This window comes from Pinus tabuliformis, chromosome Q, assembly GCF_031772625.1.
Source record: "Pinus tabuliformis cultivar Carrire ecotype Pingquan chromosome Q, CPIR1, whole genome shotgun sequence".
NCBI classification, from domain to species: domain Eukaryota; kingdom Viridiplantae; phylum Streptophyta; class Pinopsida; order Pinales; family Pinaceae; genus Pinus; species Pinus tabuliformis.
In genome coordinates, this window is record NC_142296.1 from 19,655,688 (window position 1) to 19,683,599 (window position 27,912).

At 40.0% G+C, this 27,912-nt stretch overlaps 2 protein-coding genes across 2 annotated transcripts in view; one reads left to right on the top strand and one right to left on the bottom strand.

The window, feature by feature from the left end:
- LOC149218070 (uncharacterized) overlaps positions 1 to 27,912 on the bottom strand; it is a 90,618-nt gene that overhangs the window by 43,786 nt on the left and 18,920 nt on the right. The gene's annotated exons all lie outside the window — the stretch shown is intronic.
- On the top strand, positions 1,364 to 27,844 carry LOC149218071 (uncharacterized). The gene is made up of 6 exons (XM_089383640.1): positions 1,364 to 1,420; positions 6,147 to 7,026; positions 7,141 to 7,282; positions 7,407 to 7,652; positions 26,917 to 27,476; positions 27,675 to 27,844. Exons 1-6 carry the CDS (start codon positions 1,364 to 1,366, stop codon positions 27,842 to 27,844), a joined length of 2,055 nt encoding a protein of 684 aa, XP_089239766.1.

Here is a 27,912-nt window from a genome sequence, read left to right on the forward strand (position 1 = left end):
GCAAAAACCCTAGTTAGTGAAGGGGCGAAGATCCAACTTGCTGACTACAGTGATCACCTCACAAGACAAAACATTTGTGAACATTTAGGGTCCTATCATTAAGTTGAATAGGGTGTTTGCATCCCCCGACATCCTAGTAATCTACCAGCTAACGGTATATAATTAAGCCACAAAATACTCTGGACACAAGGGCAAAAGAAAATAACAAAGGTTGAACAGGAGTTTTGTCAGAACCGCATTCAAATCCTGGCACCATTGTTCTTGGAGCCTGTCCAGCAAGGGATATGTGTGGCCTTCAACAAACCCTGGATATCCAACACCAAGGTTATTAATAAATCCCATACTCCTGGCTTCCATCCATCCCATTTCTCGACATTCAGTTCAGAGGCTCTTCCACTGGTGCAAGAGAGGAAGGGTCATAGTAGGGAAGAGTTCTAGAGTAGCATGGTTACAAACAACACTGAGAAAGTGGTTCTAGGTTCTAGTTTAGCAAAGCGAGGCTTGGATCTGGAGTATCTCATTGGGCAGAAAATTGAGCAACTGAAAAAAAAGTCTTAGAGACAGGTGCAACCATGAGGAGAAAGGATCACAAAGTTATCAAGAAGAAAGCAGCCAGAGGCAAAGACAATAACTAAATGGTAGATCAATTGTTCTTTTTGTTCTGAGAAGGATCCCAAGGCTAGTCTTGATGGAATCTGCTTGTGGGAGTCAATTTATCTTTTTTTGAAGCCATGGCACCCCATTTTTGTTATCTGGACTGAGATGGCATTCAGGGTTCCAATATGGGTCAAAGTGTCTAGTTTACCAATCGATTCTAGACGGAGAATTTCTTATCAAACATGGGGAACCATTTATGGAAGACTGTAAGGGTGGATAATTTTCAAAAAGAGCGATAGCTGCTTTGTCACGAGGGTCTTAGTTGATATTGACACTAAAGATGGACTTGCGAATAGTTTGAATTTTAAGGTGGTGGATTCAATCCATACACAACTTATGGATTATTCAAACATTCATTTTCGATGTGTTGTCATTGACACAGCCATACAGCCATGAACTGTCTGTGGCCATTTGTTAGACAGTTTTGGCGAAGGATGTCCACCTGTCCTGATCAACCAAAGGTAGACACCCGGGAAAATATTACTTCCCATGAAGATACACCGAATATCAATGACCAAACATGGGATGAGAAAAAAAACTGTAGATAAAAATCTTGGTTCTCTTGTGGCACATGAGGTAATGAAGGTCATGGAAGAAGCCACTAGCAAAGTATCAGTCCCTCTCGTGCATTAGAAGGTGGAGTTCATCCAACTAGGGAAGTACAACAAGCACTCTGAATCCAATACTACTACAGCCGATAAGCCACATGGAGGTGTCTCTACAAAGGTGGTCTTTGACTAATGTGCATCTGGCAGTGAATCAGGTAAGTCTAATCTGTTTGGTCATAGGAAGATAGGTGATGATTCTTCCACTCCTAGAAATTGGACTACCCCTACAGAAGGAAATAAAAATCCTAAAAAGGATAAGGCTAGAAGGAAAAAGAGAGGTAACACTCCTCTGAAGCCCACTCTGATAGGAGGCCACACTAATTCAGATTCCTGTAGGGATGATAGTACTCCGTTGGGGCTAGAAGCGTAGACTTGTAGTAATAATGTCGAATCCTTAAATATCAGATAATCAGAATAAGGGGTCCTTACCCACTGAGATCTAAGAAATTGGATATTTTCTTTTAAGGATTGATGTTTGGGGTTTAGGTTTGGACAAGCCAAGGACAGTTTTCCTAGTTATGTAGGTAGAAATATTTCCTATAGCATGCACAGGAAAGGGAATTCATTGAGGTTAAAAAAGTAAGCATGCTTTGACTTTTGAGGTTTTTAAAGCAAGCCATTCCCACAAGGAAGTTACCTAATGATAATTGTCTCTTTAATTCTAAGGGGTTTGGGCAGCCAGGGCCCAGAACAAGAGGCTTGCCATATGTAGGTTGATAGAGAAGGAAGAAACCTGGTATTATTCTGCTTCAGAAGACTATGGATATGGATCTATTTTAGTTAGTAGCCTTAGGATGCTATTTAAAGATTGAGATTTTTCTGCTGTGGACTCAATGGCACTCTCAGGTGGTCTTATTACAAGTTGGAAATCCATGTTATCACTAACCAACTCTTTTGTTGTTTGTTCAGGCCTATGCATTGAAATCATGAATAAAGGCCTTGGTCAGCCTCTTACCATCACAAACACATACAGTCCGTACAGGGAGAAGCAAGCATTTCAGGACAGGTTAATTGCACTTCAAGTGATAAAAGAGAGGAGAATGATTATTCGTGGGGGCCTAAATTTTATGCGGAACAGGACTGAAGCCTGGGGGAAGACGGCTAAAGTTGACTTCTAATCGTTGTCCAATCCTACTTCAGCTGGATCTAAGGGACGAGAAGCCATCAATTCCATTTAAATTTAACCCTGGATGGCTAGTTGAAGAAGAATTCCAAAAGCTGGTGAAAGAGTCTTGGAGGTCATATGATGGTAATTTCAATCTTTCTGTCAGTGAAAAGGTTGTGGCTTGGTCAGTTGAGAGAGAGAAGAATAGAGAAAACATTTACTGGAAGTTGAAGAAGATATTAAAAAAAATATATTTCAACAATAATTCTGGTACTTTCAGTGAGGATGGGTTTGAACAGTTTAAAGGATCTTGAATCTAGAAAGAAAAAGCTGTTACTTGATAGGGAATCTGAATGGAGGCTAAAAAGTCATTGTAGCCTATCTTGAATTGAGGGAAAGCCACTGATAAAGTATTAGCTCCATTTGGGATATGAAGAATGACGATAGGGAGGCAGTTAGGGGTTTTAATGGTTTAGCTGCATTAAGAGTCAGACATACTGAGGAGAAATGCAAGGAGCCCAATAGCGCAAAAATTGTTGAAGCTATAAAAATTGCTTCATACCTTCCACAGCTGGTGACAGAAAGAAAATCAGTTTATTTGTGAGGAAATTACAAAGGATGACTACTGTCAGTGATGTCTTCATTTAAAAACGACAGAGCATGAATCTAACAGTTGGACTATAGAATTTTAAATGGGTTTTTACTATCTCTTAGGAGAAGACCTTCTAAGGATTGTTAAGGAGATCAGACAAATTGGAAAGGTTATGGGTTCATTCAATACAACATTCATAGCACTTGTCCCGAAGGTAGACAATGCTGAATCTTTCGGTGGCTTTAAGGCCAACAGCAGTATGCAACTATGTACACAAGATAATTTCTAAGTCAGTTGCTGTTCGCCTTAAAAATTTCCTATCAATGTTATATCTGCTGAGTGATTCTGGTTCCTTGAGAGAAGATACATTCACGAGGCTATTGGTTAGGCTCAAGAAACATTACACTCCATCGGACATAAGAAAACACCAGCTATTTTTATGAAATTAGATCTTTCTAAAGCATATGACCTATCCTGTTGGCTCTACTTGAGGTTGATGTTGATACATACCGGATTCAATCTTCAGGTGGAGAGTGTGATGTGTTACAAGTACAACAGTTTTATTTGCTATACTAATTAATGGGTCTGCCTCATCATTCTTCAAGCCCAAAAGAGGGTTACACTACGGCTGTCCCTTATCTCCTTATCTATTCCTTCTCATGGTAGAGGGATCGGATAGCTCCATGCTAACAGCAAAGAGGGGCAGAAGAATTTAAGGCATTCAGATCTGTGGCATGGAGTTTCTTACCCACTTACTCTTTGAGGGCAATTTTCTTCTCTTTGCAGAGGGATCAGTGGAAAAGGCAAAGAATTTTGAAGAATTATTACAACTCTAGAATAAGGCAATTGGAATGGAGGTGGATATACATGAGTCGTCTCTCATCCATCATTTAAGAAGCAGCCCTCAAATCCTACCCTCACTCCACCCAGCCCACTTTCACCTCCCACATTCTGCCCTATGAAAAGATGGTATGATGAGGAATGCAATGCTCTCCACCACCAGCTTCAACTCGCATTCACTCATACTCACCCCTCCTACCCCGGCCTAAAAGCTTCCTATTGTTGCCTCCACCATCACAAGAAACACCTCTTTGTTTGTCAAAGGAGACAGGTCTTATGTACCTCCCTTACTCACTCCCCCAAACACTTGTGGCGCACCATCCTCCCCACCACTCTCCCCTCCCTTCTCACCTTAACCCCATATCCATGTTCTCTCACATGTCCATTCTCTATGATATTCCTGGGCACTTCCATATTCCCTCTCTATGCTTCTTATTCTTAGATATTTACATCAAAAAGACCATTTGGGTGATGAATAGCAGCGACGCAGTAGACAAAGAGGCTTCCACACAAAGTTCTTTAAGCATGATCTTTGTGCCCTGGTTTCTCACTTGGTTGACCTCTTCAACCATGTGGTCTATACAAGTTTCCCATCGACATGGTCATATAACATCATTCACCCAATACACAAATCAAGCACACAGCTCAGATCCCAATAACTTCAGTACAATCATGGTGGGCCACATGTTCTCGAAGCTCTATGATACAATTCTACATATGAAGCTCTCTAGTGTGAATAGAGACAGCTCAAAGCTATGGAGCAGGCAAGATTTTGACCCACTCACTAGACCATTGATCACATCTTTAGTAGTGTTGCACACATCGCGATTTAATCGCGATAAAATCGGAAAATCGCGATTTTTTCAAAATGCCGATTCAAATCGCGATTTTTATCCAAAAAATCGGCGGAAATTTTTTTTAACGATTTTTATCGAAAAAATCGCGATTTTTTAAAAAATCGCGATTTTTTTTCGAAAAAATCGCGATTTTTAAGGAAAAAATCGCGGGAGGCGCGCGGGCAGCGGGGGTTTTATATGTAAAATCGATTTTTTGTTTATTCATTCAGCAGTCCGCCGCGGAGGAGAAGGAGGAGAAGGAGAAGAAGGGAGGGAGAGGGTTGCCGTCGCTTGTGGGAGCCGATTTTAGGAGGAATCCAAGCCAAGATCGCGAATTTGTCCATAAACCAGGTATGTAGATTAATTTTTTTTTGTTTTGGTTCTCTAAAAACTTTGTTTTTCATTGTTTTTAAAGAATTTTTAGAAATTTTTCATTGATTTGGGATGGGTTATTTGTTATGACTATGAGAACCAATTTTTGATTTTTATTTTCTCATTTTCTTTAAACATTGTTTATTTTTTTGATTTTTCATTGTTTTTTGGGTTTAGAATTCAAATTGGGATTTTGGAAATAATTAGCTTGTAATTTTGCAAATGCTAAATTGTAATTTGTATTTACTATTTACTATTATCATTTATGTAATCCTAAATTCCTATTTCCTAATCCTTATTTTTCCATAGGTTTGCAAATTCAAAATTCAAAAACAAACATGCCAAGGAAATTGGATCCTTTCTGGGAATATGGTGACCCTAAAACTCCGAATGATAGACAAAACTTGATTTGCAAGTTGTGTGGAAAGGAAATATTCGGGGGGGTGTACAGGTTGAAGTTCCACCTTGCACAAATCCCTGGACGTGATGTGGGGCCCTGTCTAAAGACAAATGCTGAAATTATCCAAAAAGCCATGAGAGCATTGGGAGAATTAGAGCACACTAGAGACGCCAAAGAAGAACTCAAAAGGCAACTAAGAAGGTCAGTTGAAGGAAGTGGGCCAAGTGGCACAGGTTCTACTGCAGCGTCAGTCAATCCGTTTGCTGCATCATCATATTTTGTTCCTCGAACCACACCTGGTTCACAACCAACTATCGGTTCAATGATGAAAAGAACTGAAAAAGAAAAAGCTGACAAGTTGATGACAAAATTTCTCCTCTGGAGTGATATTCCTTTCAGCATTATAAGGAATAATCCATTTTTCCAACCTACTCTTGATGCTGTTGCCAGTGTTGGCCCGGGGTACAAACTCCCTTCTCTTCATGATTTCAGAGGCCGGCTTCTTCAAGATGAAAAGCGTGACTGCACCCAAAGATTGGAGGATTTTAGGGCATCATGGGCACAAACAGGATGCACTGTTATGTCAGATGGTTGGACTGACCAAAAGGGGAGAACCCTTATAAACTTCTTGGTTAGTTGTCCCTTGGGGACTATGTTTATCAAATCTGTTGATGCAACTCATCAAATCAAAGATGCAAAAAATTTATGTGATTTGCTGGATGTGTTTATTTTGGAGGTGGGTGCAGAAAATGTTGTCCAAGTCATAACGGACAACGCTGCAAATTATGTTGCTGCTGGTAGATTGCTTATGGACAGGCATCCTACTTTATTTTGGACACCTTGTGCTGCCCATTGTATTGATTTGATGTTAGAGGACATAGGGAAAATTCCCTTTGTCAAAGAGGCTGTTGACTCATCAAAAACCATCACAAAATTTATTTACAATCACACATCTGTGCTTAGCTTGATGAGAAAATGCACCAACAACAAAGAGTTGGTGCGCCCCGCCATTACACGGTTTGCGACGAGTTTCATATCTCTTCAATCCCTCTTGAATTCTATGTGGGATTTGAAGAGAATGTTTGTTTCAGAGGAGTGGCGTTCTTCGCCAATGAGCCGCAAACCAGAAGGAGAGGCCGTCTGCAGACTTGTTTCATACCAAGAAGACTTCTGGGCGGGAGTGCAGGAGGTGTGCGCTGTCACAGAACCTTTGGTAAAGGTTCTTCGGTTGGTAGATGGTGAGAAGCCCGCAATGGGCTATTTGTATGAAGCCATGGATAGGGCCAAAGAAGCCATTCGGTCCTACTATGATGACAAGGGAGATGATGGGTTCCAGAGACAACTCCTTCTATGGAAGGTCATTGATGAGCGATGGAACAACACACTCCATCGTCCCATTCATGCTGCTGGCCTTTTCCTGAACCCTGCATTTTCTTATGCATGTGGGTTTAATTTTGATGTTGAGGTCGTGGAAGGATTATTAACCTGTGTCCAGAAGATGGTGAAAACTCCAGAAGAACGTATGGAGGTCTCTAGACAAATTGAGCAATATAAGTTGTCAGGTGGCACATTTGGCTTTGAGATGGCTATCAATGATAGGACGGTTAAAATCCCAGGTATTTTTTAGTTTGTAGTATGTACTTTGTAACTTTGTTTCAAATTTCATTGTTTCTTCAAATTCCATTTTTTTCTTATGTTTATTTAAAATTTTCTTTGTAATTTTGTTGTAGACGCATGGTGGAAGATGTATGGTGGCAGAGTACCCCTTTTGCAAAATCTTGCCGTGCGCATCCTCAGCCAAACATGCAGCTCCTCGGGATGTGAGCGCAATTGGAGTGTATTTGAAAAAATACACAACAAGAAGCGCAATAGGTTAACACTTAAACATTTAAAATATTGCAAATTTCCAAATAAATTTTTGAATTCATTAAAGTTTTAAACAATATTTTTTTTATAATATTAATTATTAATTTATTATTTCATGAACTTTGTACAGGTTGGAGTCCCATAGACTTAATGACATGGTCTATGTCTACTACAATCTTCGATTGTGGGTGAAACAACTAGAGAAGACACCTGATACGGAAGCCATCTCATTGGATGGGATTGACACCACTGCTGAATGGAGGGTTGAGACCGAGAGGCCTCTCATGGATCCCACTGAGGATTGGTTAGTGCAGATTGAGGGGGAGGAGGAGGGGGAGGAGGAGGAGGAGGAGGAGGAGCAAGAGCAGGAGCAGGAGCAGGAGGAGGAGGAGTTGGAGGAGGAGGTGACACCGCCTACCCGGGCTACCCGGGCTACCACTACCACTAGTAGAGGACGTGGTCTCCGTCCACCTCAGCCTCTTGTAGCTGCTACTACTAGTTCTTCAGCTTCTAGAGCACGTCAGACTCCACTGCCATTTCCACCACCACAGGCACCAGCTTCTACATCTAGAGGGAAAGAGAAAGCTGTGCCATATTCTCGCAAGAGGGGCAGAGGAAATCAATAGGATTAGACTTTCATTTTATTGTATATGACATTATGACATGATGAGATACATTATCATATTTTTTGTTGATATTTTGAGGCTGAGTTGGACTTGGGACTCAGGACTTACTATTCAGGACATGATTCAATGTTATGTGTGATTTTAGCGCTAGAAATGATATTGAACATCTTATATATTAGTTTTTTTATCATATTTATGTGTCAATGTATTTATTTTATGTTGTAGATGGTTTAGATATTAAAAAAATTGAAAAAAAATGAAAAAAAATGAATATTTTTGTGCCAAACGATTTTTTCCGATTTTTTCCCGATTTTTTCCCGATTTTAACGATTTTTCCGATTTTTTCCCGGCGCCGATTAAATCCCGATCGCGATGTGTGCAACATTGAGATTCTTTACCCTCCAAGCCATTATCGAGGAGGTATGACACCATTCTTCGAAATTCTACTACTACTTTCTAGACTTTCAAAAATCTTTTGACTATGTCATACTGGAAGCCTTATTCTAGAGGCTCAAAGACATTAGCATCTCCTAAACCCTACTCACTACCATCATGCACCTATATGAATCGGTCCTTGGTCATCTTCACACAACTCACGAGATGTTCAATTTCATCATGAGTACCACTTGAGTTAAACAAGGTTGGCCCCTATTCCCCGCATTGTTTAGGATCTATGTTAATGAGTTGGAGGCATTTTCATAAGCATTCTAGGCCAGTGATGTGTGCCTTCTCCACCAGGTTCTGAATATCCACCCTGCTCTTTGTTGATAATGTGATCCTCCTAGCCTCATCTCCAAAGGCGTTACAGAGACAGTTGAATGCCTCAACTCTTTGTTCTGAGCTTCAGCGGTTGATGGTCAACCTAGGTAAAACCAAGGTTATGATCTTCAACGGGTTGAAGAAGACTTCAAGCCTTAACTTTTCTTCAAAGGGGAGGAGATCAAGATCACCAAAACGTATACATACTTGCATGTGCAAATCATAGGACCGCACTTCAATTTGCAACTGACCCTCTAGCCTTGGATCAACAAGGGCTACAAATCCTTGGCCCTTTTTGAGAGAGTGATTTCGACACCATTTTCAAACATCTCATCCAAGATGTTTGTCATGGACTTCCTTGTATGACCCACATTTCTCTATGGCTTAGAGATTTGGGGACCTTCTCGAATTTGATTAGACCTCAACTGAAAGAGTTTAGACTATTCTTTGACACATCATTAGATGCAAGCAAACAATCCCTCAGCACATCATTCTAGCAAATTTTGGGGCCCGACATTATGAGTTGAGACTGTGTTCAGATTAGTCTCCTTTCTGCATTGCATCTGGAGCTTTACTAATTCAATAAAGGGGTGCTACTGGTACCCATACTTAGCTTATTGTTCCTCAAAGATCATTGCTCTCTCTAGCCCTTTGGGCGAGGCTCAAGTTTGGTTCACATGGGTTTCCAGCCTTTTAGGGCCAATGGGCATTCAGATGTACCGTCTCCCTAAATTTTGATATTCTTTGGATGCACCCGGCCACCTCCTACATACCAAACAAGAGTTGAACAAGATCATTAGGGATGGCATTTACAAGCAGTTTATCCAAACCACTTAGATTAACCCTCAACGTAAGTTACACCCAAAATGGCCTTCTACGTTAAGCACTTCTTGGAGCTTAGAGACGGGCTCATTGTTCAACCATTGTAGACACTCCACCATAGAGTGTGTGCTCTTCGCATCCCCCTAGGCCAACTTAGAGTGGGTTCTCATAGACTTCTGGTAAAGACAAACCACCAAATCAATCAATCAGACAAAATCTACCAATTATGCCATCTACAAGAGGCCAAGACTGAGGAGTACCATCTTTTGTTGCACCATCTCTATTATGAGATCAGGGGAAGTTCGATTACCTATTTTGACGACTCAAACCCTCGATACTTTCTTCAAATATTCAATTCCAACTAGAGGTGCTTAGTCATATACACGCAAGAGGCTCTCAAGCTCTAAGCCCATATTCTTTAGCTTCCCCCTAGACCAAATTCTACCCAACGAATCACGGTGCTATCCTCAAAAATGGGCATGAGGCAACAGACCAATATCAAGATTCAGCATAGCTTCAAACTCTAGATTAGTGTGAACTTGTAGGAACTTCCCCCATCCCAGGAGGTTTCAATGACATGGTATGACCAAAATGACCCTCTACGTTAAGCACTTCTTGGAGCTTAAAGACGGGCTCATTGTTTAACCATTGTATACACTCCACCATTGAGTGTGTGCTCTTTGAATCCCCCTAGGCCAGTTTAGAGTGGGTTCTCATAGACTTCAAGTAAAGACAAGCCACCAAATCAATCAATCAGACAAAATATACCAATTGTGCCATCTACACTAGGTCGAGACTAAGGAGTACGATCTTTTGTTGCACCAAGTCTATTATGAGATCAGGGAAAGTTCTATTGCCTATTTTGAGGACTCAAGCCCTCGCTACTTTCTTCAAATATTCAATTCTAACAAGAGGTGCTTAGCCATCCATATACATGCAAGAGGCTCTCATGCTCTGAGCCCATATTCTATAACTTCCCCTTAGACCAAATTCTACCCAACGAATCACTTCCTTCTTCACGGTGCTATCCTCAAAAATGGGCACGAAGCAACAGACCAATATCAAGATTCAACATAGCTTCAAACTCTAGATTAGTGCGGACTTGCAAGACCTTCCCCCATCCCACGAGATTTCAATGACATGGTTTGACAAAAATGACCTTCTATGTTAAGCATTTCTTGGATCTTAGAGACAGGCTCATTGTTCAAACATTATATACACTCCACCATTGAGTGTGTGCTCTCTGCATCCCCCTAGGCCAGTTTAGAGTGGGTTCTCATAGACTTTAGATAAAGAAACCACCAAATCAATCAATCAAACAAAATATACCAATTGTGGCATCTACAAAAGGTTGAGACTAAGGAGTACCATCTTCTATTGCACCATCTATATTATGAGATCAGGAGAAGTTCCATTGCCTATTTTGAGGACTCAAGCCTTACTACTTTCTTCAAATATTCAATTTCAAATAGAGGTGCATAGTCATATACATGTAGGAGGCTCTCAAGCTTTGAGACCATATTCTTTAGCTTCCCCTTAGACCAAATTCTACCCAACGAATCACTTCCTTCTTCACAGTGTTATTGTAATGAACAAAATTCAGTTATGCTTTGATACCAATGAAACGAACAAAGTTCGTATACGCAGCAATAATCTTCAGAATACTTCGAAGACAAAAACATCCATTGCAGGACAAGTAATTGTAAATTGGATATTATATAAAAGAATTTATGAGATGTCAGGGTCGTTCGGTGTCTGTGTGGCTATTGGGTGGATGCAGCGTACAGACAGCGAATTATGAGGGAGTCGGTCGGGTAGCGGTGTTGTTGGGCAACCTTAAGCAGTAGCGACAGCGAATTATGGGGGGTGGTGACGTAAAGAGAGTGAAAGGAGGATCCGGCAACGACCAAAGCTGCTTTTCAAATTTTTTAATTTTAATTTAATTGATTTTTTTATTTTTTCCTCTCATATATATGACTTTTTTATTTCTTTATTCTTCTTTTTTCCTTCTTCTTTTTCTTGACTCTTTTATTTTTTATGTAACTTTTTTTTCTATATATGTAATTTTTTTAATATACTTGAAATCTCTTTTTTCCCCAATCTTTTTTCAAGTCCTTTTTTTATATTTTCTTTTTTTTCTTTTTTTTTAAATATTTTTTTTAATTATATGGCCAAAGGCCTAAATCACGAATTAAAATACTAGAGAAACTCTAGAAGCTCTAAAGCGAAACGCTTTGATCACGACGGCAACAAGGTTGACAACAAATTGATGGCCAAGGGCTGGATCAAAATGCCTTTGTGTAGTGGTTGAGCAGCCAAAGGATTGAACAACTCTAATACCAATGTAACGAACAAAGTTCGGTTACGCTCTGATACCAATGTAACGAACAAAGTTCATATACGCTTTAATAACAATGTGACGAACAAAATTCGTATACGCAGTAGAATACTCAAAAGATCTGGTATATGTAAATATCCATTATAGGATGTAATATTTATATAGAAATGTTCAGAAGATATGAGATGATTACAAATGAGGGTGAGGGCTTGCTTTTATACCCTAGGCAGGTGCCCCTTCACAAATGGACATGTCCTTAGAACATGTCCCTTCAATACTAACTATTAGTTAGTTAATCATTAACTATGGTTATTATTGTTTACATTATTTTTATTATTTTTTATAAATTATATTCATAACAGTTTTCCTCAAAAATGGGCACAAAGCAACAAACCAATATCAAGATTCAACATAGCTTTGGACTCTAGATTAGTGTGGAGTTGCAGGACCTTTCCCCATCCCATGAAATTTCAATGCCATAGTTTGACCAAATCCCCTCCCAAGAGTCAAAAGAGATCTCCCAAACCTCAACAGAAAACTACCTCTTCTAGACAACAGCACAGTGGACGTTCCAGGCATCCCGCCAGTTCTCCCTCTAGACATCATACTACACTGAGCTTCATTCTGCCTTGAATGTTAGGAGATATGGGTCTCCTCCATGAAAAACCTACCTCCATACTTTTGGTTCTTCTTACTCCTAGATCTTCTCTTTATGTACATCTCCACTTTCAAACAGATTGTTGGCCCAGGGATTGCAGGTTGTTCATGTACTCTACATTTGTTTATGTTATGTATCTTGTCTTTCATAGGAGACCTTTTAATACTCCTATGATCTCTAAATTGTTGTTGATATTCCTCCACAACAATTCGCCACAACAAATCAGATAAAATTACTGAAATCTTTATTGTTAATTTTTCCTTAGATTTTAATTCTTCAATAAAATGACTTTTTTCTTAATTAATTAAATTAGTTGAAATACGAGAAATAGAAAACAGAAAGAAATACACACGCCATCTACAATAGACACAAAGATTTAACCTAGGAAACCCTTAGTGGAGAAAACCCAACTAGAAGGTGAGGCTACTCTACTCTTTTCTCTTGTATGAAAAATTTTCAAGTAGAAAGAAGGAGGTACTCTCAATGGAATTACTTGAGGCGTATGGTCTAATGGCTGCTACAGAATCTTAGCCCCCATTGTTCTGTTCTCTAACTTCCCACTCCCAGTTGCATTGCTCAACTATGGGAAAAAATACAATAGCATAGAATGGAACCCCTACTCCTAGTGGCCCGACATTTGACATAGCTAGATAGCGGATAGCCAACAAGGGGTAAGGGTCTGACTCTCTCAACCCTCAACTATAGTTACAAGTTTGAACCTCCTAGTATCTTCTTTAAAGTCAACACATAACTAGACCCATATGCATAAGCAATGGGGGCCGACATTGTAGGTCAACTTGTGGGAGGCATAACTTTTCCACATGAACTCTATTTGAAGTGATTCTTGCAGCATTGGAAAGGTATCCAGGTGTGCAACAGCACCAAGGAGGTTGGAACAAGTGAGAGTTTTTGGACCCCAAAAAACTGTTTTCAGACATCAAAATGCCTCCCAAAGGTTTCAAAATTCAGACCCATACTCTCCAAATTGGGACCCGCTAATAAAAATGACCCTACAAGCTACTTCCTCCAATTTTCCCACTCTGAAAGTATCAAGATAGATGACAACTAATATAATGATCCAATCCATATCATCCTGCTCTGTAATGACAACGTTGTAACCAAAAATCCCTTTAACCTACGTTTGTTGTTATTAGCCACACATTAATATAATTAGCATTATCAGTTTCAATGGTTTGAATGAGGTGGTGGAACATAGTGTAAGGTAATTACTTCATTTTAGGTTGGTAGAATTACAAGAGACCTTGCAGTACTTAGGGTTCACACTCAAATCCCAATGGCTATGGCATTAAAGACTGGGGGTGGCTGATTAGTAAGATAGAATGAAGAATCCAATTCTGGTGCCATCAATGATTGTTAAGAGAAGCCAGAATCAGTCTAGTTAAACCTGTATTATAACCACATTCCAAAAGGTGTATTAGAAAAAATTAGAAGATTGTGCTATGATTTCCTATAAAAAGGCACCAGTGACAACATTGCCCTTCATTTGGCAAGATAGCAAAGCCCAACAAGTGGGGTGGAGCCTGAGGCAAATTTTATTTTTTGGCAAATCTCCGACTGCAAGGAATTTATGGAACCTGATTTCAAAATAAGGATAATGAAAAAGAATTATAGTACAGAAATATCTATCCCCTGCCACTCTTTTGAACTGGATTAGGAACATTAACAAGAGCATAACAAGTGTTCCAAACCAATGCAAAGCCTTGGAAAGTAGCATTACATATAGTCCCAATAGCAGGAAGGGTTTCTGAAGCTGGACAAGCAGTTTACTGTGGTCAGAACTGCACCAGCAGTATAGCATAATTCAGACCAGTTGATAGGATAAGGTGTTCAGTCGTCTAGCTTTGTTGATTATAGTTATTTGGAATTGTTCTGGAACTGTTGGGTTTGTACTGGACAGTTGAACTCAGGCTACATTTATAATATTGAATTGTTAAAGTGATTGAACTATAGCTTTACACTGTGTTGTTGAAAGTATAGTGTCGATCATTAAGGTCATATTTATATTGGAACAGCTTGTATTAGTTTCTTAGCAGAAAGGAATTTTTGTTGAAAGCCCTAGTTCTTAAGAAAAAACCTGAGGCCAGAAATTTGCCCAAGCATATTACAAGTTTTTATGTGGCTTTCATTAATGAACAGGGTTCCTACTTGAGAATTACTACAAAAGAAAAAACAAGCATGATCCTGCCATCTGCATTTTAAATAAAAATGAGGATGAAAATGTAACCCACTTGTCTTCACTATGTCCCCTTTGCTATACAAGTTTGGAAAGATGGAAGTCAGTGGCCTAGGGTTAACAACGCATGGCAGGGAAGGACAGTAGAGAAAGGTCTGAAGATATGGTTCCAAAGGTAGGATTTGCAGCTTTCCAGAGCTTTCCATTTATTACTCTGTGGGACAGCCAGTTGGCTCATAATGCATGTTTATTCAATGCCTAGAATAAACACACTTTCCAGGTTTCCACACAGATTTGTGCCATTTCAAAGTATTTTTCTAACAAAATAAAAAGTCCCAAAAAATAGAGTGGATGGAGAATTAGTGGTGGACAAGACTATCTCTTGGGTTCTTTTGAATGAAGATTGCCAGGGGACTGAGAATTGGTGTGGTATTGGAGGTGTTATATATATGAATGCTCAGCACTACAATTAAAACAAATATGGGAAGAGGCACAAACAACAGTGCAGTGTTGCTGGCACTTCACACTCTTATAAAGCTGGCACTCTCTAAAGGGATTATACAATTTCAGGTCTATGGGTGACTCAACAATGGTCATTAAATGGAGGAACAGTAAGCATTCTATTCTCTGGTTATCATTTCAGACATTAGCAAAAAAAATCAAGCAAAACTCAACTGTTCACTAAAATCACCTTCATTCATGTCTTCAGGGAGATGAGCACACTGGCAGATTCTCTTTCTAAGGAAGGTTTAACTCTGGATCCTGGTTTACTTCACCTGCAAGAGTTCAGCCATGGAATTTTCTCTGAATATACTTTGGTTACATAAAGGATGAGTTTTCCTTTCTAGTTTCTCACTTGGGATATAGTACTTGGTATATTACCGTTTCTTTTATGTAGTTTTTTCATGAAAACATTTGAACGACTATATGTTCTGAACTTGTAGACTTTATGGAGATATGATGACCCACTGCTTTTGGACAGCCACAGGTTGGGGTAAGTAGTTTATGTAGCAGGTATATGTACCTGATGGATTTTTCCAACCTCATGAAGTTTATACCTGAGAGGCTGTTTACAGCTCACTCACGAGTTTCTTTTGTGTCGTGCAATAAACACCTGAAGAACTTTTTTTTCATTCACTTTTGGAATAAGAAAAACACAGTTTTTTCTTTAAGAAAAGGGAAAAAATAAAATTAACTGACAAAAAATACTATGCAATTCTTATCCTTTGCTCTAAATATGTTAGAGTGGCTGGTCTCTAGCCCAGATTCTGATTCCAAATTTCACTATGCCAATATATTCTGCAAATCCTTTTCCTAATTTCTAACAGCAATAGGCATGAAGAGTATTTGTTTGGAACCTAACTGATATAGAACAAATCTCTCCCAAACAATTCGTGAATCCCTTCTTATTGTAATCAGTCATATGGCAAAAACAGCACTATTAAAATGGCTAACTGTATCTCAGTACTGAATTCCTAACTAGACACTCAAAAACAATTTGCAGGACATGTTACACTGCAATTAAATTGCTGACTTTTCTTTTCCATCAGATTCACCTAACTCTCCTAATCAAAGCCCACCATAACAGTTGAACATTTTTTCAGCATAAGAGAAGGTTAACTGCATGCACAACCATATGATATTCATTAAAATATTGACAAAGAAATAAGAAATCTCCACCTCTGAAGTACTCATGGTCCTCGTGAAAATCAAAAACACTAAAATTGTCATATCCCCTTTTTACACCCCTTCGATATAGTTCTACCTTGATATTTTATGAGATCCAGCCTTTGGAATGTAGCTCCAATGCAAAGGCCCCGTCATGAGAAGGTTTGAGTGAAAAGTACCATGAGAATAAATAAATTATGGTATGCAAGATAGGATCAGACATCAAAAAGTATGTTATGATGCTCATCCACTAGCTGTGTGTTGATTGCTTTGGGATATACATGAGATCAGGAGGAGGGGAGGGGTGGCGTTGCGATGAGACAACTCAAGCAGATGACTAATTGTGCCGAGAGGCGCTCTCCAGCCCAGTATGGAAGAGATGTTCCAAGGTTATGTTATATTATGTAAACATTTTGACTTGGTCAAATTATATAACAATACAAATACAAATAAAATACAATGAAAAAAATAAAAATAAAGTTAATAAGTATAATTATTAATTAAAACATTTTGACTACCTGAAGTTACATAAAAATAAAATAAAATTAATAATTATCATTATCAATTATTAATAATTAAACCAGCCTAGATCCATCTTAATTCCGAATTTACCAAGCACCGAGAAGGATCAAATCTCTTGAGGTGCAAACCCTCTTTAGAATGAAAAGAGATTTGATCCCACTTGACGCTTGGTAGATCCGGAGTTAAGATGGATCGAGGCTGGTTTAATTATTAATAATTGATAATTGATAATAATTTATTTTATTTTAGTTTTATGTAATTTCACAGTCAAAATGTTTTAATAAACAATTATAATTATTAAAAAAAACTATATTTTTTGATTGCATATTATTTTATTTTTTATTGTTAAGTAATTTGACAAAGTCAAAATGTTTACATAACATAACCTTACAACATCTCTTCTATAACACTGAGTTGGAGAGCGCATCTCAGCACAATTAATCATCTGCTTGAGTTGTCACATCACAACCCCACCAGTCCTCTGCCCCCCACACCCCAAAAGCCTTTTGTCATTGGCTGCCATCTTCCATGCACTTGGCGTGAAGACAAGTGCCTATTGATCGCATATGCATTTAGTGGTTTGCTGCCATCTTCTGAGCACCTTGCACTTGGCATGCCTACCTATTAGCACCCTGGATAGCACATTGTGAACTCCTGATAAATTCTAATAAGACTGCAGGGACTACATAATTTTAATTGGATTCAAACATTTTGGACTAGTTTTGCAAAAGTTCATCATCGACATCAACCTAGAGATCCAGTTTCAGAGACATGCATGCAATGTTGCAGTATTGATTATTTTAGCAGTTAGGGGGGCATAGTCCTTGCGTGTCAGTTTAGCAACATGCAGAGTTGTTTGCATGGCTGAATGTCAGTTCACCTACATGCAATGTCACTTTCACAATGCCATCCAAACTGTCAGGGTGATACCTTGGTTGCATGTGACCTCTGAGACAAGCATGTCTATTGTGGTGCTTTCTATTCTTAGCACGTTCTATTTTTTAGCATTTCTATTTTTAAATAGTGGCACCCCTTGCAACAATTATTTTGTTTTTAAGTATGGGGGATTTACGCAGTGCATTATATTAGATATCATTTTTGGGATTCAACTGCGTTAAGTAAGTCATTCAAACGTATGACCATTTCCATGAGAGGTAGTCGTAACTGACTAATTTCTCATGATTTTTGAATAGTTCACTTAGCACTCATTGCATCGGGTGATGCTCACAGGGGTGAAGAAGTGGGATTGAAACTAGTGAAATGTGGAGAACGAATCACATAGCATCAATCATCACTTCCGGGGCTTGCACCCGGTAACCAGGACTTCCCAGGAGGTCACCCATCCCAGAACTCCTCTGGCTCAAGCGCGCTTAACTGTGGAGTTTTTCCCCACAATCAAGCCCACTTAGCTTGCTACCCCATTTGCAAAACCTTAGCAAGTATTGTGCCTCATGAACCATTCAAGTAGAGATCCCTTGACTCTTTTTGAATTTAAGTATGGGGGATTTACGCAGTGCATTATATTAGATATCATTTTTGGGATTCAACTGCGTTAAGTAAGTCATTCAAACGTATGACCATTTCCATGAGAGGTAGTCGTAACTGACTAATTTCTCATGATTTTTGAATAGTTCACTTAGCACTCATTGCATCGGGTGATGCTCACAGGGGTGAAGAAGTGGGATTGAAACTAGTGAAATGTGGAGAACGAATCACATAGCATCAATCATCACTTCCGGGGCTTGCACCCGGTAACCAGGACTTCCCAGGAGGTCACCCATCCCAGAACTCCTCTGGCTCAAGCGCGCTTAACTGTGGAGTTTTTCCCCACAATCAAGCCCACTTCTTCACCCCTGTGAGCATCACCCGATGCAATGAGTGCTAAGTGAACTATTCAAAAATCATGAGAAATTAGTCAGTTACGACTACCTCTCATGGAAATGGTCATACGTTTGAATGACTTACTTAACGCAGTTGAATCCCAAAAATGATATCTAATTATTTTGTTATTTGAAGCTCATTTTAAAAACTTACCATTTAGTATTTTTAAGTTTGTTCTATTTTTTTCACGTATTATTTCATGCAGTGTTATTCATATCATAGAAGGGGCCATGCATATGTCTGGTAGTGGTTGGCAGAGCTTTGCTTTTGAATTCTCCTAAATTTAGGAGGGCACTGCTAATTTTAGCAAGTGGCATTCCAGGCACTTCCCATGTATAGCAGGGTTCGTGTATCCATTGTTTCAGTGGTGGGACATTTTTTTGAAGTATTTCCCTGTTGCCACAATTTGGCTAACACACCCAGGTTTAGCATTATGGGGGAAACCTTAGCACCAGTGACCATTCAATTAAGTTGCCTTCGATTTAGAAGACACAGGTTGGGGTTATCCGTTCTGCAAAGTCACCCAAGTACAAGTATGTCACTTGGTATGACTTGAACCTTAGTGGGCATTACAAGCCATCAACTTTCACCAACCTAGCAAGCCACCGTTGACAAGTATCACGACTTCAGTTTTATCATTTCCTACTTGTTAGAAATATATTGTTATTTTGAGCCATTGATAATGTTAGTAGAACAAGTTGGTTGGAATATTTGAAATGGACATGACAGATGAGTACACTAGAGTAAATACAACATTGGAATGATACAGTGACTCCTATATAAAGATACAAAACCAGATCAAAAACTATGAATAGAAATCTCTAAGCTAATAGCAAAAACCAAAGCACAGTGTACAATGAAAATCAGTCCAGGGAACATAGATGTGCAATGAATTTCCTCATATTGTAGTAATCTCTCATTTCCTGAAAAAACAACTTGAGAAATAATGTTTTCCTCAAAGGAGTCAACTACATCTCAGTAGAGCAACAAGCTCAATCGGAAGGATGTATATTTGAATGGTGAGACATTTTAGTCTAAAAAATAAGAAACTGCCAAAGTCATCAAGCCCCGTATTAAAGTGTCATGGATGGTGGATGGGTATAAAATGACCACAGGTATTATTTATGAGATTGTAAATCTAGCCAACGAGAAAAATTAGAGCAGCATACAATGAAGTCAATTGGGTTTATCATGGGTGGTTGGGAGGAATGATTGTTATCCTCTCCACCCAAGTTCAATTCCTGCAAGTGACATGTTGAGCTCATATAGAGTATATTCTTATAATAGTTTCAAGCCTTGTGTTGTACGGCCTTGAGCCCTGAGGAATATCTTTCCCTTGCCTACGTCTATGTAATGTCTCCTACTAATTAATTGTCCAAGGGAGGATGAAATAGCCTATCCAACCCCGTAGGATATGGTCAAAGATAAAAGGGGAAACCCATTACCCAATGTTTTTGGGGCAACATTGGGTAAAATGGGGTAATGGGGGAAAACTTGTCAAGGAAGCCAGAATTGGGGCTAAGTGGAGGGAAGCTTGTAGCCCCTCAGCTTAAAATAAGGAGAAGATACCCCCTAAGGGAGTCTATAAATAAGAGATGAGAATCATTATTCTCATCAAGGTAGATTGGACATCTCGTTCTGTGAGTTGAGGCTCTGAGGGTTTTAAGACCCCTTTTTCTTTTGATTGGTTTCGGTGGTGAAAGATTCCACCCTAGCCAATCCCCTCTCTATTATGTTTTGGCATAATTCTACTGAAGCTTCTTTTGTTGATTTGGGGTAGCATCAGATGTTCTCTAAGCCTCAAATTTTGCAGGGAGGCTTGGGCACATGCATTACAAAGAACCCAAAAACTGTTTTGGGAAATTCCACCCAGAGACGATTTTATTAAAATAATTAATATTTTTAATGGAATTCCTAAGTTTAAACTTAGGAAAATTAAAATATTAATGGGCATTAATCTAATTGTGGGTGTAACTTCTAGAAAAAGATGGAGATCAAGTCAAAATGAACTGAGCCTTTGATTAGGAGTTAATCTAGGTCATTGGTTGTCCAACAAGAAGATATAAGAAGGGGTTTGAGGATCATTTGGAAAATACACCAAGAGAGATCAAGGAATCGATTTTCTAAAATGAGAAGTTCTCAGGAGGAAAATTCGATTGAGGAGATTTCTTGCAATTGAGGGACAGGGAGAGATTCCAAAGAGAGAGATATTTCTCATCCGGAGAATCATTAGCAGAGAAAGGCAGAAGGTGATCCAATAGCCCAGATGCAGAGGCTGATGCAGGGCCATAAAGGGCCATGCAGAGGCAACGCACAAGGTGAGAGAGGGTTTGAGATTTTGTTGAGGAGAGTCAATTTCAGAAACCGAGAGCCAGGGTGTGAGATCGAGAGGTTGAGAGCAGAGACTCCGGGCAGCAAATCGATCAGCAGACTAAGTGACGCAGAGCCTGCGTAAGGACTGCGCAAAGCACCATAGGGCCTGCCAAAGGCCATTCATTCAGTATCTGGATCAACTGGGATTTTCTCAGTGATTGTGTGAGAAAACCTCACAAATCTTTCTGCCAGTATTTCTCTCTGTAACTGAGTAACCCTATGAGGTATTCAAAGAAGTATTCAAAATTTTCTACTGCTCAATAATAATAAACACTCAGAGTTGCTGCACCGGTTTTCCCGCATTGGGTTTTTCCAAGGACTTTTGTCCAAAAATAACATTGTTTATTGTGTTGTATTTTCTTTCTTGCCCAGTATCTTGTTTCCACTTATAATTTAATTAAGTGAAGGTTGTAGTAGTATTTACTTCAATATTTGTTGTAGCACACGATAAATAACTTGTATGGATTAACAAGTAGGAGAAGAAACATCAATTTGCTGCAATAGGGGTTCCTCTTGTGGAATTTTCACATGGTATCAAAGCTGCATGTGAAGCAAGAAGAGCAGAGCCAGTAGATCCAGCGCTGAGCAGAAGAAGGGAGTTCGAAAAAGCTGCAAGAGGCAGCAGTTCGAAACCCCCAGAGAGTTGACATAGTTCCAAGCCGAGAGTGCAGATTTTCGAGGCAGTCTCTCTCCAAGTGAGCCGACGGAGAGAAGGACTTTCAGTTCGAATTTTTGCAGGGACTGAAGGAGCAACGCTGAAGCCTCAACGTGAGAGAGCTAGTGGGACGCAGATTTTCAGCGGGTCGTTGTTGGGCTAAAAAACATCAGAAGAAGGAAGAGAAGCACCTTGAGGGAACCTTTCCTCAGCAGACTTCCAGCCGAGAAGTTTGTTTCTCATTAGCTGAGCAATAGTAGTGAGAAGCAGAGAGGGGATTTTCGACCTTTTTTGGCAGATATGGCAACCAGTGGCTTGAGGGATCAAGACAAGTTGGACGGAGCATCCAACTACATCATCTGGAAGGCTAGAATGTCTTTCCTTCTAGATGAGCATGCCCTCAAGACATACGTCAACAATGTGGTGGTTGAACCTGCCGATGCAGATCCGCTGAAAAAGTACAAGGCTAAGATGGAAAAGGCCAAGAGGATGATCCTAGATGGAGTCAAGGATGCAACTGCTAAGGATATGTGGGATGCCTTGGCCACATTATATCAAGGATCTTTTGAGCAGCGAAAGATGTACTTGGAGTAGAAGCTGAGATCTACACAAATGCAGAAGGGAGAAGGTGTGGATCCATTCCTCACGAAGCTGAAAGAAACTCGTGATGAGTTGTATGCAGCAGGGAATACACCTCAGGATTCAGAGTTAGTTAGACTGGCCCTCAATTTTGTCTCAGATGAGTGGCAAGTCTTTGTCCAGAGTATCTTGGGCAGAGCAGCATTGCCTAATTAGGATGAAATGTGGGCAGCTCTAACACGAGGATTTGAGGAGAGGCTTGGTCAAGGTCAAACTTGACGGAAGCAGCAGCAGCAGTGGGTCAAAGCCCAAGGAGGAGGAGGATAATGCAACCCTGGCATCGAAGGGGCAGCAAGGGCAACAGAGACGAAAGAAGGACGTCTCCAAGGTGAAGTGTTTCAGATGTGGCGAGATGGGCCACTATGCAACCCAGTGTCCTTTGAAGAAAAAGGACAAGGGTGAGAAGCACGATCCTAAAGTTGCAGCCGCAAAAATCGAACAAGAGGAGTTCGTCATGACAGCCAAGATACCTCCAAGAGGGAGGTGGGCTGATTGGAGTTGTAGTTCGAAAGAGCTACAGATGGACAAGATCCTTGAGGAGTCCACCTCTTGGATCAATACCTTGCTACAGGAACCCAATTTTGCAATAATGGGATGGACTAGTGTCGGATGGTGCCGAGGAGTGTCAGGGAGACAGTTGCAGTGGCTAGGAGCGCCAGAGTCTGAGCAGCACAGAGCAGAGTTGACAGCAGTGCAAATGGCACAAAGCAGAGGTCAGCAGCAGCGCAGTAGATTCAAAGGGTCAACACAGAGACTAGCAACAGTCAGTTCCAGCATTCATGTGGTATCATACTTAACACAATTAGTTCAATAATTTTGGATGTTTTTCAAATGCTTCTCTTAGCAACTGAGTTGCAGTGTTAGCAGTGGCAGTGCTAGCAGCATAGAAAATGCAACATTTGAGAGGAAGTTGTAGTACAGATGTAGCATTGGCAGTGGCAGTGGCAGTGTCAAAAGCAGCAACAACGCAATAGTTGGTGGACAGCATGTCAGACATCAGTAGCACAAAGGGCGGTGCTTCAGAGTCAGAGCAGTATGTAGTAGCAATGTATTGCTACAGCACATTCTTCACTAAGAGGGAGGGAAAATTAAAATATTAATGGGTATTAATCTAATTGTGGGTGTAACTTCTAGAAAAAGACGAAGATCAAGTCAAAACGATCTTAGCCTTTAATTAGGAGTTAATCTAGGTCGTTGGTTGTCCAACAAGAAGATATAAGAAGGAGCTTGAGGGTCATTTGGAAAATACACCAAGAGAGATCAAGAAATCGATTTTCTAAAGTGAGAAGTTCTCAGGAGGAAAATTCGACTGAGGAGATTTCTTGTAGTTGAGGGGCAGGGATAGCTTCCAAAGAGAGAGATTTTCTCAGTCGGAGAATCATCAGCAAAGAGAGGCAAAGGGTGATCCAGTAGCCCAGACGCAGAGGCTGACGCATTGCCACAAAGGACCATGCTGAGGTAGCACAAAAGGTGAGAGAGAGTCCGAGATTTTGCTAAGGAGAGTCAGTTTCAGAAGCCAAGAGTCGGGGTGTGAGACAGGGACGCTGAGAGCAGAGACTCCAGGCAGCAAATCGATCAGCAGACTAAGTGACGCAGAGCCTAGAGAGGTTGACGCAGACCCTACGTAAGGACTTCGTAGAGCGCTGTAGGGCCTGCCAAAGGCCATTCATTCAATGTCAGGATCAGCCGGGATTTTCTCAGTGATTGTGTGAGGTAATCTCACAAATCTTTCTGCAAGTATTTCTCTCTGTAACTGAATAACCATGTGAGGTATTCAAAGATGTATTCAGAATTTACTACTACTTAATAATAATAAACCCTCAGAGCTGCTGCACCGATTTTCCCGCATTGGGTTTTTCCGGGGACTTTTGTCCAAAAATAACGGTGTCTATTGTGTTGTATTTTCTTTCTTGCTTAGTATCTTGTTTCCACTTATAATTTAATTAAGTGAAGGTTGCAGTAGTATTTACTTCAATATTTGTCGTAGCACACATTAAATAACTTGTATGGATTAACAAGTAGGAGAAGTAACATCAATTTGCTGCAGTAGGGGTTCCTCTTGTGGAATTTCACATCTTTCCTGGTTTCTGGTAAGCAAGGAGAGATTTTTGTGACTGGTTGGCCTTGAGGTGACACGCTGTGACATCTTTCATCTATCCTAAGTTTTCTGAGGCTAGAATCTAGGATAGCGAGGCTTCTGCAAAGCAATAACCCCCACCTAAATCAGCAAAGGCCCTCTAGGGCAGAATCTGAGGCAGTGTGCCCTTCCCAGAGAATTTCTGGAGCAGAGGATTGATACTAGGGCTTCTCCTAAGGCAGCGAAGCTCTGTAAGGGCTTGTCTGTGGCAGTGTGGGGTTCCTGAGGCCCAAATTAGGGTTGTGGATCACCTCTAGTAAGCATTAGTCCACCTCCCAAGTTCATGCTAAGGCAACAGCATATCCCTAGGCACCAAACAGCAACATTAGACCACACACAGTGACCAATCCTAAAAAGTGAGGTCTGTTATAAATTCTCTGTGGTAGCAAGGTAGTTTGGAGGCAACAAAGGCCCATACCAGTACTAGCAACAGCTTCAAGCCTAAGTCACCGAACACGTCCCTCCCACCCCACATTTTGCTAATCTTGTGTGTCAGACACGATTCAAGCCTGACACATGTCCTACACAAGTTTGACTCGTGTATTATTCGTAGGACACAAGTTTGACTTGTGTCAAACACGACCCCTATTGGTGTCACGAAATTTGGACATGTGTCTTGTGAAAAAAAATCCTGAAATCGAGCTCTCATGCAATTTAGTCACAATTTTGGAGCTCTCGAAGGCTTTGAAGTGCAACTAAGGACAATTAAGCAATGTCAGAAAGGGTTCCAAGTGTTGGGAAGTGGATTTGTCCAAGCCCTACTAATACTATTAATGGTAATGTTAAGTAAAAGTGGCATTTTCCTTTATATTTCATTTTCATCGTTTTACTTAAATTTTTAACATTGGCATGAAATGACTTAGGATGTTTGAGAGTGGTTTCAACCTCGTTGGATTTCAAATGGAGAAATTAGAATTTTAGATCCATTCAAAATCCAGCAAACTTAATAATTTTCAAGATTTCAGGGTTAGGGGGATTACAATGTTTCCATTGCAGTTTGTCATGTATGAGGGTATGGAAGTAGCATTTAATTAAGAGGACCAAGCCCTCTATGTACCTTAATGTTGGTGGCATTGATTGTTGAACTCCTCTCTCAAGAACAAAGTAAAAATGCACCCATCACTCAAACAGAATCTTGGTTTGACATGTTAAGCTTTTTCTATCTTATTTTATTGCCTACGGGGTGGTCTTGATGATGAGGATCCAAATATAGGCTGTGATTTTGATAATATATAGTACTAGTTATTTTTCGTAGCATGATTTTTTTAGACTATACAGTCCATTTAGGGCCTCTTTGATGATGTATTTTGGTTTAGAGATGTATTGCAATTGCACTCAATGCTATTTTGGTTATATGCATTAGTTGTGTATTGAATTTATGCCATCATCATCTAAATGTTTTATATATTTCATATTTTATGTGAAACTTACTACTTTTTTATATTTTTAATATATATTATATTTTTTACTATATAATATATAATGTGTCTGTTCCGGGGGGTTGTCATGTCACGTGTCAGATACTCGTATTTTCGTGTCCTACATGTCCCATGTCTTCGTGTCAGGTGACTTAGCTTCAAGCTAATTTCAGAAAGTCTAGACAGAGTAGCTTTGCAGCACAAGGAGACACGAGTACAATAGGCAACAGGTTGTTTAAGGAAAATTTCCCTAAGGATCCGTTGCAAACAAGTCTGACTGGTTCAATTGCGGCAGATAAAAGGGAGCAAGGGGTGGCAAAAGTTTGGCTGATACTAGGGCTGATTGAAAGTCAGACTAATAGCACTATGGCACTAGGATTGTTTACAACCATTGTGGAATTGAATCTTAGTTGGACTGGGATTTATAAACCCAGTATGAATCTTGTGAACCGGTAGTATATGAATGGACTGTTGGTGGAATTAACTCATCAGTTACATTGTTTTACTGAAATCAATATTACTTCTATTTTCAAGAATTAAATATAGTACTGTGATATTAGTAGAATTCAATTTTGTCATGTACTCTATCAAACCCTAGGGCAATTTTACCCTAAGGGATATTACAGTGGTATTAGAGTTGGCTCTCCTGCCAGCCTAGAGGGTTTATTTGAAAATGGCGCTATTGGAATCGGTTTTCCCCTTCGGGTACAGAGAGTTTTGGCAGAAGTGTGAGAAGCATAACAAGAACCTAGCAAAAAGGATAGAACAAGCTGAAGCATGGGCGAAGGCACACCCAGGTCAATTTACATGGCTATGCCCTCCTAACAAGAATCGAACAAGTGCCAGCAAAAATCAAGCAAGGGAGGAACAAAAGGAAAATGTGCTAGACCACACGGAGGGTCTCACAGTTGAGAATTCAGGTCATGCTGCAAATGAATTAACTGGCATAGAGATAAGCGAGAAGATGAAAGGAAAAGAAATGGAGCAGGCCACCTCTCCTGTATTAGGTTCCGGAAATTTTTAGTGGCAAAGAATAAAAGACATCAATCTTTTGAACCTAGCTATGGACCAGAGAGGGAAGACAATCCTTCAAAGGGAGCTAAGCGAGCTTCACTGAATGACAGAACCAGAGTGGCTGGTGGTATGGGCAACTCGAAATTTTCACCTTACAATATTGATGGGGTTCAAAATAAGCCTGGGATTATTGGTCATGATCACCATACATCAACTTTTAGTGTTGGTAATAAGGGCCTTACTGGACTTGCTGCTAGTGCTCTCACATCAGCACCTTCCATTGCAGCTCAAATAAATGATGAGAGAAGACATCATAAGTACCCCCAAGCTTTTGGGACTAGGGATTTGGCAAAATCATCTGTGACCCAAAGTAACTATAATTTTGAGAGAAGAAGTCAACAAAGCTATAAATTGAATGTTGGTGAAAGTGATAACAGTCCTGTTAACGCATCAGCATATGGGACTGGTGTTTTGGCAAACTCATCTGCCACTCAATGTCATTATGAGAGAAGATCCCCATAACTGTATACATCAGCTTTTGGAGGTGGTAGTATGGGTAGCATTGGGTCATCTGTATATGGATCAAATTCTCATACAATTCACTCCTCTGATGTGAACCAAGGTAGTCATGAAAGAAGCCTCAAATAGTATTCAGGTTTTGCTGGCAGAAATATGGTTCCTGTTGAGTCAACAGGGTATGGATCTGGTGTTAGGAAGACACACTCACATGCTGTCTTACGGAAATCAGGGAGCCCATTTAAACAAGCTGTGGAAACACGTTCAGCTTTAGGAAAGCACATTGATGTTATTAATGGACAGGGAATTAAAACAGAAATTGTTGACAAGCCTGTCTTGAATTTGTAATGAAGAATGGGAATCTCAGTACCATTGATCATGATTCTCAAATTCCTCAGAACTTTCTAGTTCATTTA